This window comes from Urtica dioica, chromosome 7 (assembly GCF_054948205.1).
Source record: "Urtica dioica subsp. dioica isolate 48M chromosome 7, U.dioica_male_clone48M_v1_H2, whole genome shotgun sequence".
Lineage (NCBI taxonomy): Eukaryota > Viridiplantae > Streptophyta > Magnoliopsida > Rosales > Urticaceae > Urtica > Urtica dioica.
Window position 1 is genome coordinate 46,005,092 of NC_142762.1, and position 19,949 is coordinate 46,025,040.

The 19,949-nt window shown below is 31.9% G+C and overlaps 1 protein-coding gene across 2 annotated transcripts; it reads right to left on the reverse strand.

The window, feature by feature from the left end:
- Positions 1-5,777: 5,777 nt before the first annotated feature.
- Positions 5,778-9,841, reverse strand: RR10 (response regulator 10). 2 transcript variants are annotated; one of them, XM_089619656.1, is made up of 6 exons: positions 9,274-9,841; positions 8,774-8,926; positions 8,288-8,686; positions 8,152-8,228; positions 6,285-7,133; positions 5,778-6,058 (listed from the first exon to the last, which is right to left on the reverse strand). In XM_089619656.1, the coding sequence occupies exons 1-6, from the start codon at positions 9,401-9,403 to the stop codon at positions 6,020-6,022; spliced, it is 1,647 nt and encodes a 548-aa protein (XP_089475782.1). In that variant the 5' UTR covers positions 9,404-9,841; the 3' UTR covers positions 5,778-6,019. The 2 variants fall into 2 exon arrangements, with proteins under 2 accessions (XP_089475782.1, XP_089475783.1); XM_089619657.1 differs by having other exon boundaries at positions 8,309-8,686; positions 9,274-9,838.
- Positions 9,842-19,949: the final 10,108 nt, after the last annotated feature.

A 19,949-nucleotide genomic window follows, 5' to 3' on the forward strand; every position in this document is an offset into this window, starting at 1 on the left:
AGTTCACACATAATAAATAGAAAAAATACAGCTGTATATCAAAATCCTTACTTTGACTTCTCTATTTCTCTCTCTCTCTCTCTCTCTCTCTCTCTCTCTCTTTCCTTTTAAATACACACCAAAAATATACATGATTAAAATAATAAATATAAAATATACATGATTGCCTTTAATTAATAACCAACGTTATTTATATCTAACTTTTTGTTTCCTTTTCTCCATTTATAAAAAAGAGTAACCTAACGATTACATATCAACAATAATCAAATTACTTGTACTTCAAGTCGTATACATCACCTCTTCAAAATATTTGCCTTATACATATCTTCAAAATATTTGCTTTAAGTCATTTTGTAAACGTCTTCATAAATAAAAAGAAAATATATCAAATGAAGTCTTTTTATATAATAACTTTATAACATCAACCTCGACAAATTAATTTCAATTTAAAATATAATAGTGTTATTCATATTTGTTTTAAATATAAAAAAGCCATTTTTTTAGTTGAAACGATCAAATTAATTCGAGTCTCCGAAAAAGAGTTGTAGGGGAAGGGAAGAGAAGAGTTGAAAACCCTAGCCTCACGAAAACTCAATCCGATCGAGTCTCTATTAAAGATATCGGAATAAAGGAGACGAGAAGTACTCAAAAGACCTGAGCGTGGGATGCAAAAACTCCATCATTGATCTGTGTGGGCAGAGACGAAGCCAGAAATCTAGATTACGGGGGCTAATTTGCAACATAAAATTCGGGAGGCTGATTTCTAAATTTTGAGGGTAAAAAAAATGTAAAAATAAAATAAAAAATGGGAAAAAAGTGAAAAATAAAATTGAGGGGAGGTTATAGCCCCCTCTCACTCCCACGTGGCTTCATGTCTGTGTGTGGGTATTTTGAATCGTGTTTGCATTTCTATCGTTGCTCATGAAGCCTTTCTACAAAGCCACACGGGTGCTCGACTAAATGCCCCAAAGAACATATGTTCTTGCATGATTATCGATGGTTTATTTATTCTCGTTCAAAGCATAAAGTTGACCCCGGTGTTATATTTTAGAGAAATTGCATCAATTATACTAATAGATAAAAAAAATTCAATTTTCCACCAAAAACTTAATTATTTGACCAAAAATACTACTAAACCACTTATACAAATATAATTTTACTTCAACAATTTATGTCAATTGTTGACATAGATGTCAACAATAGATATCGATTGTTGATATTTATGTCAACAAACAGATAACCAAAAACTTATAGATGTCAACAATAAATGTCAATTGTTGACATCTGTATCAACAATAAATGTCAACTGTTGACATCATGTTGATAGTAAAATTACATTTATATAAGTGGTTTACTAATATTTTTGTCTAAATTAATTTTTTAATGAGAAATTGGAAAATTTTATCAAATATTGGTAGTTGAGACAATTTCTCTATATTTTATTGGTTTAGTTTGGATTAAATAATAATAATAATAATAATAATAATAATAAAGTTGTAGACAGGTTCACTTTTTGTTTTGAAATATATTTTGAGTTGCGGTGAATATAGTGGTATTGGACTACAATATATGATACTTTGTATCAAAGGATTGGATCGATTACTTTATTTTTATTGCATTTAAATTGTATATATATATATATTTTTCTGAGGTAGTTGATTGGGATGAAAATTAAAAGGAGGTGTCTTCAATTTTCCAATGACGATCGACAATAAAATAATATCTGGTTTAGTGGTAAGAACGATTTTTAAGTATTAGTCCTCGTCTGATTAATTAGTGAGGGTCTCGTGAATTTTAGTCGGGTCCAACCCAAATACAATTAAAAAAAAAAAAGTAGTATCTTGGTGCAAGCCACATATACCCGGGCAGGGACGGGGCCGTATTGGGCCCGGGGGCTCAAACTCCCCCTCAAATATAGATAATTATTTTGTTTATCTAAGAAATTTTCAAATTAGCTCCCGATAATTTTTTTTTTATTATTTTTAAATCCGCTCCCCTAAATATATTGCGAGCTCTGTCGACGTACACGACAAAGACGGACTAGGGAGACATGTGTGTGCCCCTCTCAAATTTCAAAGATTTTTCTTTGCTTTACGTGTTAAACTTATTTTTTTATTATTATTTTTTTTTACTTTTGCGTCCCCTCCCCCCAATAATATTTTTCCTACCGTGCCAGCCATCAACAAAAAATCTGGTTCAGTGTACACTCAAATTCCTATAACTTGGTCCTTGCAAAGAGGCTTACACCAGAGACGGAGTCGGTGACGTGTCATTGGCGGTGGACAATGGTGACGTGTCTCTGGTGGCTCAGCACCTCCAACGGCAACAACAGGCTCATGAGTATCTTCATCAACATAATCATCATCATCAGAGTAATAATAATGTTGAAGCTATCGCAGCAGTTTCTTCTGAATGACGGTAATAGTGATGTGTTTCATTACAACCACCACGACCACGCCGGTGCCGATATAGATTATATAATCATCAGGAGCGTTGAGATGTGTTGTTATACGAGGTTGTAACTCTTAATTATATATACATGTATAAAACTGACATTGTATTGCATGCATTGGTATATATTTGTAATTTGGAGTACTGTCACGTGTAGTGGTGGTACTAGTTTTAAGATCGAGAAGGAGAGAAAATTTATCGAAGACTAATGAATGAATGTAAGTGAAGGGTGGTTCACGTAAGTTTTGCATGAAACATGTCAGGTAGTTGAATGTATTATGTCTCATAACACACAAATGAGAAAAGTGTACATGTTTCATACATAAGATACTAATGAAAGTAAATGATTTTTTTTTTTTTTTTTTTTTTTTGCTTCCAATAAGCTTCTTTTATGTGAGTCTCGGTTATTTGACCTGTAGTCCGTGAGGGAGATAATAATATTCAACAAAGATTAAAGATTACCCCATTATTTAAGGGCTTTGATCATACGGTAGGTTACACTTGAAATTTTAGAGAATAGTAATTTGTGTTAACAGTTCTAAGTTGGGTTTATATATGATACCGAAAACCATTATATATCTCCGACTCATTACATATATTAACTCTTTTTTTTTCTTTCTCGAATATGCAGCTGTTTATATGGTACGTACAGAGGAAGATATACTCAAATCAGAACGTGTTTTGTTTATGAGCTTGGTGATTATAGTAAGAAGTTGATTTAACCTTGGCCTTTTATTTCAAGTAAAAATTTCAGTTCTGTATAGCCATACATTTTGGGATATATTAGTGTGTGCATTGTATTTCAAATGTTTATTTATTCAAATTTTATGGCAACAGCGTGCAAGGTCTTGATGTTTAATTAACGTGTAGATTTTATGAAAACCATTGTTCAAGAACGAGGATGGTGAATGGATTTATACTCGACAAGAAAAAATTCAAATTCAAATTCCGTTCACCTGAGAATATGAAGCCGGAGATTGAGGGAATCAGCGATTGATTGAGTTGTTAAGGGCTCGAAGAAGACCTTGCTCAGCTGCTATCACTCTCATCTTGTGTACCCTAAACTCCGAAGGGTATTTTCTTATATAATTAAATGGAATAGCTTTGAAATTTAGGTTAAAAGAACAAATCAATCAAAAGAAATAATTTACATAAGCGATGTTTTAATCTTTATGTATATCCTTAAGGTCTAAAATTATTGCCATTGATGCATTTTGGTTCGGAAACTTTTTTAGAAGTAAAACTATTCTCAACTTTTTCTTTTTTCGTTTTTTTTTTTTTTTTTGCTGTCTATAAACCGTTCTACCGATCTGCTGTGCCAGCTCATTCGCATTTGCCACAATGATATACACAAAGATTAAAATATCGCTTATGTAACATCTTATTTTACTGATATACCACGTGTCGACTATGATTTACCGTGGTACTTTACGAACTTTACAGGTTACTCGTATCGCATGGACAAATTGCGAGTATTAGCTACAAATCAGTCAATACGAAAAATATATAGTATGTATATCGATTAATTTATCATCAATAAAAATATTACAATTACACAACTACAAAATAAGTTTTTAGAAACTTAATCAAATTATACACGATATGTGCCATCTAAATGTCGTTTTTAATTAACTTTTAGAAGCAACATGTCGCATATTAAGTAAGGCATCACCAAGTTTCAAAAAAAAAATTAATTTGTTTTTTAGATGTTAGATTCGATATGTTGCTTCTAATATATTGAAACAGCATTAAAAACGATATGTCACTTCGAATTTTTCGTGAAAATAAGCGCGGCTCAACTTTTTTTCTTTTAATTTGATCCACTTTCTAGAAACGACATATGGCGCGATTCAACTTTATGCCTTTTAATTTGACCTAGCTTTTGAAAGCAATATATTGCTTCTAAGATCTAGGTCAGATTCGATTTAAAGCAATCTTCTAATAAAAGTTGAGTCAAATTCGATTTAAAATCTTCCTCTTCATCATCAAACTTCATATGAAAAAATCAAAAAAATCAGAAGAGCCACCATTTGCTCTCTAGTTTTTTTTTCTCTCTCTGTGCGGTTTCCACTGCACCTCAATGTACATCGGTCACATGCGATTGTCTGTATAATTAAAGGCAACATAACTAAATTTAATTTCTATAAAATCGACTTAAATAAACCTAAATTCTATGTTGTTGAAGGGACAAATTTGAAAAACAAGTTTGGGGGATATAATTTAAATAAAAAAAAATCATATAATTTTGGACAAAAAAAAAATGATAAAAATACACTACTACTTAATAGTTAATATATAGCTCCTCTGCTAAAGAAGTTGATGGAACAGAGAGATTAGTATAGCGATGATGATGTGACGATGATTCTGAGTTGACTTATGGCCCTGAATAATATACAAATAAATTATTCTTAAAAAAAACCTCAGGCTCATTTATGGTGTCATTATGTCAAACGATCAATGTAATCAACTACACATGATTACCCCCATTATTAACAGTTTAACAGTTGCTGATATGGGAATGGGACTCGAACGAATATAAGCAATTTTTTTATTTTTTTTTTTTATATTTAGAACACGAAGGCTTTTGATTTTTATATAACACATGATATTACCCATGTACAAATTTTATACACCATTTTTTGATACACCATGGATAATAAGTATAAACACCTCTTAAATCTATATTTTATAATAGATTTTTTAATTTGTTTTCACTTTATTGTAGCCAGTTATGATATTGCTTCTAATAGCTAGGAAAACTTACAATCTCAATTTAGATATATAAAAAAATTATAAACTATTTTCTAATTGTTTTAATTTTAATAATTTACAAATATAACATGTTTCATGTTCGTGATGAATTTTAATTTAATTTTACATACGCGTAAAGGGTTACCAGCGCTAAGCTCAAACATCAATTTAAAGTTTCGATTTCACAGTTTTTTTTTTTTTTTTTAATCTATTTCACTATAAAATGTCCACTTTTTCAATAAATTTTTTGTCCAGCGGATATTTGATCACACTTCCACTTTTAATAATTTGGAAAATAATATTTTAGATCTACATATTTTGTGATGTCAAAAATAAAAAAATAAATTTTGCCATACATTTTCAAAATGATTTTATTTACAAAAATTTCCCCAGAACTACGCTTACTCACTTAACAAACTAACAAAGTGCCTATTAGAATTATGATAAACGCACGTTTAGCTTAAATTTCTGAAATGTTATGATTTGATGTCGTGATATTCATAAGAAACCTCTATTATAATAATAATTATTATTATTATTATTACTGTTATGATTTAATGAGCAACTTCTCAAACTGACAAACAACAGTGAAAGCTGACATAACTTACTACATCTAATAATAACAAATCCTCAAAACTAGAAAACAAAAAAGAAAACTATAATCACTGTTCTCTAGCTACTATAAATAATAAAAATAAACTAGGCAAAAGCAAGTAGAGGTGTCTCTCAAGCACGGTCAAACGCTGAAAAATTTACAGGCAGTAAATTCCGTTCCAAGAGTAACCAAGAAGGACAAATTAAACTCCTCTTTTCCCGCTCACGAAAAACCATCAAAGTCTCCACCTTTAACATGTTCCTACACAAATCAATCAATCCATCAATAAATAAATTAATAATAATAACAGAGCATTCATGCATTGACTAGCCAAATCAACAACCAACCGACCACAAATGAACAGTAAAGTGACTGATACTTTACACAGGTCAACTCTGGGAAATCGAAAGATCATTGCTCTAAGTCTATGATATGATTCTTAATGAATAAAAAAATAAAATTAAAAAAAAAAAAGGATTTTTGTTACCTGTTTCATCGTAGAGCCCACAACATCTCCCAAAGGACCAAAGTTGTTCATCATATAACCGCCCTGTTGTTGCCTCTGTCCGTACGGAACCTCGTCGTACCTCCCGACCATCGAAGAAGGGTCGTAACTCATGGACCCGAAATCCACGTCTCTGTGAAACACGCCGTTCAACGCCCCGATCGCGTCCGTCGTGTTCACAGGCATCGCCATATTCGGACTGTTGATATTACTACTATTGCTATGGTCCCAGCCTTGAATGGCCAGACCCGAGGGCTGGCATTGCGAAGAAGGATCGGGTACCAGGGAAGACGAGCCGTCGAAGTGATGAGCGGCTCCGATCCGCGAGCTGTGTTTGAACCGGTCGTTCAGCTGAAAAGACGAGGTCGACTGAAACCCCGCCGAGGAAGAAGAAGCCGCGTTGGACCAGCCGTCTATCGCGGCGGCGGTCGGGCAAAACTCCGACTTCAGAGGCTGAGACACGAAATCGGACGGGCCGCCGTTTCCGATCCCGAGGCTGTTGTCGATGAGCAGAGTCGGGTCGCGGAACTTGATGGGCTCGTTGGAACCCGGGCCCACGTGGATCATCCCCGACGGGGACGGGAGCCGGAGGCCCAGGCTGGCGGGGCTGTTGAGTCTCCCGATGCCTCCGCCGGGGTGGAAAGTCCGGTAAGAAGGCTGGTTGTGGTGGCTCTGGAACGGGGCCGAAATCGCCAGCGGGGCGTTGAAGTTTCCGTGGGCGTTCATGGGACCCACGCGGAGGTACGATGGGTCCGTGCTCCCGAAAGCCGCCGCCATGCTGGCTTGCTGGTTCTGAACGCAGCTTATTCTTTTCAGGTAAAGCCGGTATTTCTGAAACACGGAAAACGCAATAAGAAGTGACTACCACATTTCGGAGAAAAAAGAGTTTCGTCGTAAATTTTTTTAATTTTTAGTCTGAGTGGAATTGCAATGCCTAAACAATTTAGAAGAAAACATATTTTAGAGTATATTTGCTCCTTGAACTATTATATTAGCGGGCGTTTCGGAATACGAACTATTATTTGGAACGGAACAGTTTGGTCCTAAACTAATGATTTCGTAGCATTTTTTTCCTCTTTTTTTTAACAAGCTTTAAGTGGCTTGTTAATGAATCAAAGGAAAAAGAGTATAACTATCTGTGTATATTCTTATTTGGAGACGGCTCGTCCTGTTTTTCTCTGGTGAGTATTTAAGAGTATATTCTAAGAATTTATCTAAGAGAAATTATTAGCATATATGGTCCTTGAACTATTATATTAGCGGGCATTTCGGAATATGAACTATTATTAGGAGCGAAAATAGCTCGGTCCTTAACTATTGATTTCATAGTCTTTAGTTTGTCAATGAATTTAAGGAAAAGACTACATTCATCAGTATATGTTCTACCTGGAGGTAAAAGTATTTATTAGCATTTTTGCTCCCTTGAACTATTATATTAGCGGGCATTTCGGAACATGATTTATTATTTGGTGCGAAACAGTTTGGTCCTAAAACTACTGATTTCGTAGCATTTTACTCCTTTTTTTTTTACAAACTTTAAGTAGCTTATAAATGAATCAAAGGAAAAAGAGTAAATCTATCTGCGTATATTCTATCTGTAGACGGCTCGCCCCGTTTTCTCCGGTCAGTATTCAAAAGTATATTTTAAGAATATCTAACAGAAATTATTAGCATATATGGTCCTTGAACTATTATATTAGCGGGCATTTCGGAATATGAACTATTATTTGGCGCGAAATAGTTTGGTCCTAAAACTATTGATTTCATAGCATTTTGCTTCTTTTTTTTTTTTTTTTACAAACTTTAAGTAGCTTGTTAATGAATCAAAGGAATAGAGTGTAAATTCTACCTGGAGATGACTCGCTACGTTTTCTCTGGTGAGCTTCTCGACATTCATCAGATCGAGGATCTTCTTCGGCACAGCCTCTGCGATTTCGATACAACATTAGGACTCTACACATAAAATAAAATAAAAAAAATACAACCGAAGATTTCAGGGGCTTTACTGTCGATTCCGAGCTGATTGACGGCCAAGACGAACTTGCGGTGGAGATCGACGGACCAGACGACGCGGGGCTTCTTCTGAGCCCCGTTGTCGTCGTTCTCGTCGTCGTTTTCGTCGTTGTCCTCGTCGTCGTTCTGGTCTTTGCGCTTCTTCGTTCCTCTCGCATTCTGGTCCAGACTCTCCGCTCCGGCCGAGCCCGGGTTGTCTCCCTCGGCCCCGGACGGCTTTCCGTTCCTTCTCGGGACCTCATTCTTTCGGCGAATCACGTGCTGCCACACGTTCTTCAGCTCCTCGATCCGGACCGGCTTCAGGAGATAATCGCAAGCCCCGTGGCTGATTCCCTTCATCACAAGCTTCGGATCGCCGTTCGCAGACAACACTGAGAAAGACAGAACACAAAATCCAGGGTCAATAAAATGAGTTTAGTTTATCTTTCTCTCTCTTTCGGAGATATGGAGAGGCTTACTGATCACAGGAAGGTCCATCTCGAGACCCACTTTCTCGAGCAAATGAAAGCCGTCCATGTCAGGCATATGAACATCGCTGATAACAAGGTCAAAGTTGTCTGTGTTCTCTCTCAACATAGCCAATGCTGTTGTTGCTTGCTTAGTCGCTGTGACTACAGGGAACAAAAAAAAAAAAAAAAAAACGAAACCCATGCTTTCATAAATACAAATCGGTAGTGAAAATCTAGCTGACAAAGAGACAAATTCAGGATTTCGACTTATTTCAGAGAAAAATAAAAATCCAATCTTTAGTTTTTTGCTCAACGATTTTAATTTTTATATTTTTTTGAACAACAACCGACAAAAGATATTAATAACGAAATCTTCATTTCAAGAATTGCCTCCCCAAAAAAAGATAATAAAAACCCAAACAAAACCCATCTCAGGGCAAACTCTCAATAAAACCCATAAACGGAAAAGAAAAAGGGAAAAAAAATGAGAAAAAGAAAAAAACACAAACCATGATATTGGCATCGACGAAGAAGAGTCTCGAGAAGCTTGAGGCACGTTGGATCGTCGTCCACGGCAAGAACGCGCATTCCAATGGGAAATTGATCTTCAGGCTCTTCAATTCTCCGATCGACCGTCATTTTTTTTTCGGTGAGAAGAAAAGGAAAAACTAAGGGAATATCTGTTTCTGCGACTGAGCAGTGTCTTATGCAAATAACAAACCAAAGTCCGTGTATAACCGGGAATTAAATAAAGAAACTTATCATGGAAAAACAGAGATATGGGATTTAATGCAAGGAATTAATTGGCAAACTATTATGGAAAGAGAGAGATGATCGAGGGATGTGATTGAGAAACATGGAATATTACACCATAAATGCTTTAATTAGCTATTTCTCTGTGAGAGAGAGAGAGAGAGAGAGAGAGAGAGAGAGAGAGACTGGAAAGAGAGAGAGGAAGAATCTATGACCTATGGACTGAGAAAAACTCTACGGGGAAATTGGGTATGAATGAAATAAAAAGAGTCTTTGTGATTTTTTTTTTTTTTTTGACAAATTGAGTCTGTGATTTCGATGTTCGAAACTACAATAAAAAATAAAAATATAAAAAATTAGAATTGACCAACTTTTTCAGTGATATTTGCATCTGGGAAATGGAATTGGTGTGGGACGCAGAGAGAGATTATTTGGGCGCGTGAGCCACGCGCATCTAATGTGCTATATTATTTAGTAATCTATTTGGTACTTCCCTACTTTTTTTCATGCATTTCTTTCCTAAATCTTCTTATGGGTAATTGGGTATATTAAAAAAGTCAACCTAGGGAAATTACCGGTCTTAAAACTTTCAGGGTTAAATGATTAAATCTTTAATTTTTTTGTTCCTGAATTCAAGAAGCAATCTCAATTTGAAGGTATGGTGTTTTTTTTTTCTACAATTAATTAAGAAAATAAAGGGAGTTAGATCAAGGTTTTCTTCGGAAAGTCAAATTTTAAAGTGAGTTACTTCTTTTATATATTAGGAAAGAGATCAAAGTGGTGATTGATTCTTAAATTAGGTGGAAATAGTAATTAATTTTACACTAAATTTTACTTCTATATAATGATAAAAACATGTAACAATGATATAAAATTCTAGAACCCCAAGTACCATATATATAATTATACATTTATATATACACACATGTATTCTTCTTCTTTGTTCTCTTCTTTTTAGGGGAAATTCAATGTTATTGAATTTATCCTTTAGGAACTTTTATTTCTTTATTAATTATTATCAACCGAAAGCTACATCAATTTACCAAGGAATTTCTTCCATGTTTACGTGAGTTTATTCCTTTGACAATCAAGATGAGCTTGCTTATTCCTGTCACAAGTTTTATATTTTTAATTATTTAGTGATACAACTGTGCACCTATTGATTTAGTTTTAAAATCTCCAACGCATAAGGTTACATTTTACGTTTTGATGACGAGATACATCTTTGAATTAATTAGAGAAATATACTATACTTATTATTAGCAATGAATTCCACGGTATTAAACCTTGAATTCAACGTTATTTATTCATGGGTTATGCATATTTCAAAAAAGTCCATAACCATTTTAGAGTTTAACTTATAGTCCAAAGAATAATATATTATTAACGAGGCCTCCAAACGAATTTGCTCATGAATAAGCGTCGATAATGCCTCAACGCAGAAGATCAATAAGTACGGGGACATCGGATCTCTTTGTCTGATTTCTCGCAATAAAGTAAACGAGTCCTAAATCTTCCCATTTATAAGTATCGAGGAACTTACCGTCGTGACACAATCAATAACTCGAGTAATCCATTAAGGTAAAAATCTCACTAAATCTCATTAAATATGGTCGTATGCTTTGCTCATATCGAGCTTAAGCACAATACCCAGATGTAATATTATCCAATGATTATACTTTAACTGATGTAATATTATTTTTGGCTTTAAGTTATAATATTTGCTATGTATATGATAAATTCTTTAGGTAATACTAGTTTGTACTTTGTCACTGATTTTTTTTTTTTTTTTTGTCTCCTAATGGTAGTTTCGTGTTTCGTCAATAATTTATAATTTTATATACGGATTTACAAGAAAAAGAATATACGGATTTGTACTTTTATTTTTACTCGCAATTATTTGACTTGCAGTTTTAATACATTCCATTACTTATTTTTATAAAACAATGTTGATTGTCATCGTTGATTTTTTTTTTTTACACTGTTGTTGATTTCTTTTATCTTATTTAAAGCATTTAATTGATGTACTGTTCACTGAAATCTTGTACATGTCAAATATCTTAAACATTTCCTATCACTAAAATTCTGGTGGTACATTATTATTATTATATACCAATCAAATTTAATCAACTTCTGCACAGAGCTGAAGTTACAATCATTATGATATTGATTATCGATAGCTAAAGGTATTTACAATCTTATATATATATGATGTTCGATTCATACAGCTAGTTGTAGCTAGTTCATGATTGTGGATTCACAAGTCAATGGCTGATCAAGATACACTTGCACAATTGGTCAATGTAGAAGTTTTTTTTTTTTTTTTTTAAGTTGTCCTCTTGAGTACATTTTAACATATAATTAGGAATGTAATTAATAAAATAATCAGCAAATAAAAATTAAAAATTAAAAAAGAGGTCAAGTGTAAAATGGCAGATGGCAGGCAGGCACAGAGGCCGGCGTGAGCGTGGTTCACGGTTGATTCAGCTTCGTACCTCCAAATCTCTAAATTTATTGGTTATATTGTTTAATTAATACCTTTTTTTCATTCTTTAACTAATATATTGTTTTTATCTTCAGGCCGGTTTTGCCTTTATTAGGCTCCTCTTTTCAGAATTAAAGCTTGTTCCATTACATTTAATTTAATTATTTAAAAGCTTAAAGACAACCCCAATATTGGTTCATTTGAGAGAAGGGAAGAAAAGAAAGAGAATCAGAATCAATATTTATATGAAACCCTAGTGGGACGGATCCAGAATCGTTGAAGAAAACAAGATTTAAAGGTAAGAGTGATTAATATATTGGATAAATAATTGTGGACCAGAAAATGGTGAGGTGATGCATTATGAAAAATAAGCTTTTGAAGTATATGTAAAAAGTTTAAATTCATAGGAGGGGATCCCTTTTTATTATTATTATTTTGTAATTCAGATGTTACATTATAAATGGAGAGTTTACACCAAGTATGTTGAATTAAGTATAAATGTAATCAAATCAAATAATAACTCGTTCTAAAAACCGAAAACGAGCATTCTTATTAACATTGTAAAACGCCAAATGAGAGGAGAAAAATCTAGTTGCTTTATGTATGAAAAAAAAAAAATTGTTCATACGATTTTTCATTTGCAATAGACGTGACGGAGTGAGGTTTTATAATGTGTTTTGTCGGGGGTGGTCATTGTTGCTTTTTCGATGGTCTCCAAAGGACCACGGTGAAGAGGGAAAATCCCAAAACGTCACGAATGCTATAGAGCCCTCAAAATTACGACATGGACGATAGGTCTTTGATGAAGAAGGGATATAATAACTCGAAATGTCGTGAACGTTAAAGAGTCAATGAAGTATCAACGGTCGCTTCGAATAAATTTTTCTCTCGTCTCTTTGTCTTCGTCTTCGTTCTTTTCGGGATTTGACCCCTCTTGATGTCCCTCGCCTAATCATACGGAATAGATAATGAGTTGGATGGGTGCAGATGATTTTATCCCGACGCAAGCTATGACGCTCAACATTGGCTTCGATGAAAAATTGTGAGGTAGGGCTATTTTGTTCCTTCCTCTAGTTTTTTTAGAGAAAAAAGAGGAATGAAGAGCAGTTTGCAGACTTATGCCTTAAATTTTGAGTTACCGTTCTTCTTGTAGGTGTGAAGTATTTTATAGGAGGCTTTGGACCTTGGATCGTACAGACAGCTCACGGCTTGGGAGAAGCTTGAACGGCTAAACGAGGCCGGGTTATGGGTAAGAAAGACCAGCTATGCAAATAAGCGAGGAAAGCCGGCCGGTGCTACGCGGCTAAGCCATGAAAGCTGAGGTTATTTGGCTAGCTACGTGGTCCTTGTAGCCAAGGCTTGTTCCAATGAATCCTTTGCTTGTCATTTATAACGCAGAGTGTTGTTTTTATCGTATGAAAAAGACTGTATAACACTGATTAATAAGACAATGCATAAACATTGGTTGTTTTAAATATGCAAAATAAATAAATAAATTGAATTGAGCCATTTTTCAGCGTCTTTCTTATGCGTCGCAGAAATTGTTTTAAACAAATAATGGGCTCATATAAGAACATTGACGTTGGCTTTTCTATTCGGGTTTGATGCTAAATTTCAATGGAATTTGAACTGTATAAGAAGATAAGAAGGTGCAAATTCGACTTCCTCAACACGAATTCATCCTAATGTGTATAAATGGGTCATCCTATGCTCTGTTAGAAATATTACGTAAATAATATTTATTTTTGGGAATAAAAGACAAACTTGATAGTAGAAGAAATAAAAATAAGTAAAAGACAACAACAACAATATTATAAACGGAAAAGACGAAGAGAAGACAAGACAGGAAGAACAAAAGCCGAGGACTGTTCGACGGTTTCCTTAAAGTAATATTGTCCTCCCATGGGTGCCGAAATCGACGAGCAATTTACCCCCTAGAATACAACAGCGGAATGAGAAGAGCTTTGCACCAACAGAACTTCTCCGGCGAACTAAACCCGTAACAGAACCAACCACCGGACTGCAATAGAAAACAAACAATTTCGGAGAGAAAGGAAGAAGAAGAGAGAATATGTGTTTCTCAGTTGTGTTTCGAATTAGAGTAAAGGCCTCATTTTATAGCCTTAGGGTCTGAGCGGTTACACCTAAGAACCATTCAAAACCGACAATGCATTCTGACCTTTGAATGCATTAACACACACACTAATGCACCTGTTAAAAACCGTTCAGGAAATCAAAACATAAACCATTTAAGGTCTTATTACGTTTTCATTGATATGCCAATGCACAATAAGAGATTAATTCTCATAATAACACAAAAGTTATTTGAGAAATTAAGAACTTCAAGAAGTGAAATTTGCAATAAAAAGATTAGGATCGGAGGCCCGAGACCGAGATATTCCCGAAACCCGAGCAATATGTTCATTCCCAAACAATGCGGGACTCTAGATTTTTACTTCATTTATACACACTAAATGTGATTTTACGCATACTTTGAGCATCAATTTCTCATTCATTATAGCTTCGATTTTGGCAAACTTATAATCGATATTATACCCCGTTCCGCAAAGAATAATAATACGAAGGAATTATCAAATTCCGTTAAGTTGACCCCACTTAATTTTTTGCCTAAAATCATCAGCCCATTTGATAATAAATACTCTTTATTATCCAATTCCTCTCTAATATTCCAACATGCTCATTATTCATTATGCAACCACACCAATTTATTTATTAGAGATTAAAAAAAAAAGGCAATTTTGAAGCTTATAATGGGTTATGCTCTTACTATCTTGAGAGTGTGAATTTCATGGGCGTATTAAAAGTAGATGTAAATTATTATTTTGTAAAAAAATAATAATAATATGAAATAAATAATTAAAAAAATTGATAGGAGTCTCGGGAAAGATTTACTAAAATTTGATGAATCTTAGTAGATTTAAGTTCCCCTTTTTATGTTCTCACTATCTTCAGAGTGTGTTATTCATCTATTAGGTTTCTTTGATGTGAATTCCCTTGGCGTATTAGAAGCAAGTAGATTTTAAGTTTTATTTTGTAAAAAAAAACACTCAAAAGGAGTCTCGGGAAAGATTTACTAAAATTTGTTGAATCTTAGTAAATTTAAGTTTCCCTTTTTGTTCTTACAAGAGTTTGTTATTCATCTATTAGGTTTCTTCATGTGAAGTCCCCAAAAGTTGATGTGAAGTTTTATCATGGAAATAGTCGAAAGTAACTGTTTTTTGTAAAAAAAAATTCAATATTAATCACTGAACTTTTTAATTTTCATAAATAGTTATTTTCAATAACAGTTAACCAGATTTCAATAACAGTTAACTAGATTCCAATAGTTGTTGACAGATTTCAATAACAGTTAATTCAATAATTGTTGACCATATTTCAATAATTATTAATCAAATTTCAATAATTTTTAATCAAATTTCAATAACAATTAACCAGATTTCAATAATTATTGACCATATTTCAATAATTAGCGATCACATTTCAATAATTGTTTGTTAAATTTATGAAACATGATAGCATTTTTGTCAAAAAAAAAAAGAGAAATGGTTACTAGTAAAATGTTTTGAAAATATGAGTGAAATATGAAAAGTGACCCATGTTTTGGGTTAGCTATGAAATTTTCTTAATTTTATTTTGCAAGAACAAAAAAAGATTTAAGTAGATTTACTAAAATTCGATGAATCTTAGTAGATTTAAGTTTCCCTTTATGTTATTTTTGGCCCACATTTTTGTGACAATGATAACCAAATTAGTGGAAGAAAAGAAAGGATTAAGGAAATAATATGTACTTTCAAATTTAATATTTAAACTCTTTTTTTTGTAAAGAAACGTTACTGTAGAAAGGTGGCAACTATAACAAATGGAAACAAAAAATCAAGGAAATAATAGGTAGCAAATCGTTTTATAGCAAAATGCCCACAATTCCAAGTGTATAATTTTTTTTAGTGAAAAAAAAAACCTCCAAAACGTGTGGTTTTGGATAGATACGAAGGGCGTGGAAAGGTAATTTGTATCATTAGATGATGTGACTTAACTTTTTGTATATGTTAAGATGTTCCTATCATTAATCCCCTTTTTAAGTTTATCATCACACAAAGCTTTAATTAATTACTCAATGTTTCGTAAGTGGCAAAAGAAAATATCACACTTCTTCTTTGTGTAACTTGGACTGACTTATAAGTATAAAGTTGTGCAACCACTCAAGATAAATACCATGTCATTTCTGGTTGTTGCAATGTTTCTTCTTCTTTTTATCCTTTATAAAGAAAGCATATGTAAATAACTAGTCATAACAATGCATGAACTAGTAGTGACTATGCACAATTGAGTAAATGATTTGACAAGAAAATTGGACATCACAATTTGCCATAATAGCACAGTTTATCTATGGCTATTTCAGTAGTATTAATATAGGCACTCTAACAAAGTAGTCATATTGAAATATTATAATTTTAATTTAACTAACATTTTAAAAGTTTTAGCTAAATAGCTATGAGATATTATTAACGATTAGCCTTTTACCAAAATACACTTATTTTGTTTATTTTCATAAATACATAAAAATGAGATAATTAAAATCATGCAATTTATGTAACTACTTCTTTAAAACATGAAAACCAATTAATTCTCATTTAAAAAAAATTGTTACCTTCAATAAAAAGGAAAAAAAAACCTCGAATACCATAAAAAATCAGCAAACTATTAACATTAATTAATAACAAATTACTGTAATGAACTATACAAGATTCATAAGTAAAAAAATCTGCGAAATCATTAAAACTCAGCACCTATTGACGTTAATTATTGAATCTGTATACACAATTTTGAATTAAAAAAAAAAAAAACTTGAATACCATATAAACCCATAAAACTATTAACGTTAATTAACGATAATTTATTGTGATGAACTATACAAGATTCAAAAGTAAGCTGTATTAATTGATTAACGAATCTGGAACAACGATAAATAAAAATAAAAATAAAAAAATCGATGGTTTCGGCTAAGGAGATGAAAGACCCAAAGGATTTTAGCTAACTAAAATAATAAAAAAAATATGCCTAAACAAAAAATTCAGGACATCATCTCGCGGTTTTTTATTGGGACCGTTTTCATTTAAAAAAAAAAAAAAAAAAAAAAAAAAAAAAAAAAAAAAAAAAAAAAAAAAAAAACTATTAGTTCATGAGATTTCGACACATCGTGTTCTGGTACGGTTTCAGAGAAAGAGAGAGAGAGAGAGAGTACCCTAAATTGAGTGGTTTTTTTTATTTTTTTTATTTTTACGTATTTAGCTACTATTTCGAAAATTAATTGATTTTTAAATTTCGTAATTATATCTGATTGAGCAAAAAGTGTATTAGGTACAATATATTTATATATTGACTCCACTTGTCATGTCAACTTGAAGGCTATGTTTAAAAAAAATAAAATTAAAACATTGTCTAAGATGAAATTTGTTATGTTTCATGTTTGTTTGTACATCATAATTTCATACAATTTTATTTATAAATAGTGTTGTAGTATTAGACCATCTCCCACCATGATGCATTTTGCATCAAAGTTTAGAGATTTTGCTCAAACTAAAATGCAAATTTTGATGCATTCTCTATATTTGTATCTCCATGCAATAGTGGTGATCCAAATATAGATCACCACTATTCATGGATGCATAAAATTTATTTAATACTAAAGTTGTTAATAATTCTAAAATTGACCCCAATTTTAATTTGTAGTTATAACTTTGTACTTAATGTATGTATTTTTAATATGATTACTTAAGTTATTAATTGAATATAAAAATTTAAATATATTCTAAAATACACCAATTCAAATACAACTTCTATATTAAAAAAACAATTAAAACTATTACAATTAAGCCACATTACCATGTAGAAAATTGAAATAAAAATAACAAAGACATTAAAAAAAAAATTGAACTACTACAATTAAGCCACAATACTACTACAAATATAAAACATGACATATATATATATATATATATATATATATATATATATATATATTTGGTGGTATGAAAAAAATAACTATTTTGGGCAAATTTGTAAAATATAAAAATATTAGAGGTTTAAAATCATAATTCTAAGAAAACTAAAGTGGGAAAAAAAATATTAGAGGTTTAAAATCATGATTCTAAAAAAAAAATGCATTAAAGTTTAAACATATGTAAAATAGAGATGAGTTCGAGTTTTAAAACACATGCAAAAATGCATTTTGCATCAAGATTGAAGATGCTCTCAATATTTGGTATGTCTAGTATTTTTTTAATGCGAATTTGTGCAAAAAAAAAAAAAAACCCTATGGCAATTAGAATAATATACAGAGGTGGACCAACGTTTTGTACGGGGTGGCCTAGACCATCCCCAATTTTCTGGTGTCAAAAGACCCTGTAAAAGTTTCGGGAGATGTTTAGCTTGAGGTTTTGACCGAGAGAAAGAAAATAGAAGGATAAGAGAGAGGAGAGAGATGAGATAAGAAACTGTACAAAAAAGGCATCAATATGACACATACGACATACCTTTATTTTATTCTTTTTCAATATCTTTTTTATAAACATGTATAAATATATAGATATATATATTACTTGTGTTGTTTAAAAGCCTACCTCACCTCTATATTTATATATATATATATATATATATATATTACTTGTGTAGTTTAATTTGAATTTTAGTTTACACTATCTATAAGATTATATATATATATATATTTAAATTATATTTCCCTATACATTAACTGTGTTTTTTTAATTTGAATTTGAGTTTAGACCGTATATATACTTATATATATATATATATATATATGTGTGTGTGTGTGTGTGTGTGTGTGTGTGAAAATTATATTTGAATTTTTAGACCATATATATTTAAATAATATTTATAATATTTTGTAATTATAATATTCATCGGGCACTGTAACTTTTTGTCGATTATTGCAATTTTCATAAAAATATTTTTAAAATTTTCAAAACATTTTCGTCGCAGTCTTCATTGGCCACCGAAATTTTTGATTTTTAGAAGGATGGATACAAAATGAACAACCGACAGTTCAATTAGTTGATGTCACTACAAAAAATAAGGAAATCGGCAATTTATTTTGTAGTCGATGTTGATTAATTTAAGAATAATTTTGATATTTACGTATGGGTATCCTTAGAATTTTTTTTTTATACGAAATCAAGTCGTTTTATATTTTGATTTAAATTGAAGATACATTTTGAAACATTTTTTTATTTATTTTTTGGATGAATTTAATTTAGATTTTCATTACAATATTTTATATAATCTAGGGAAAATAACACATATATACTTCGAGTTTTAGTGAAATGTCGAATTTAACTTTGATTTTAAAAAATGTTGAGTTCATATCATCTGTTTAACTAAAATACGAAATTATACTCTGAAATGGATAACAGTGTCACAAATCTCTCTTAAATGGATATCAACTCTTATATAAGAAAAACTGAATCCAATTCAAACCATTACCCTAACTTTCAAATTCTCAATTTTGAAATAAAAATAACTTTAAATTGAAATTAAATGATAAAATTCATAACTCCTAAGAGATTACTTCATTCCGTGTTCGAATTGCAACTCAGAATCTTTGATTCACTATTCGAATATGTGATTTTGATGGCTATCAACTGTCAATTTTTACTCATTTGTCTCTTTCTTTGTTCTTCGTGATTAAGAGATTGTTGTTTATGTTTTAGTTTTTAAATAAATTGCATATATGACGCGAATGAATAAAGATAATTGATGTTTATACATAAATATTATAGTTAACGTCAATGAAAAGTCAATAAAAATAAAATTTATGGCACTGTTGTCTATTTCAAAGTATAATTTCGTCATTTTAGTTAAACAGATGGTATGAACTCGATATTTTTGAAAATCAAAGGTTAAACTCGA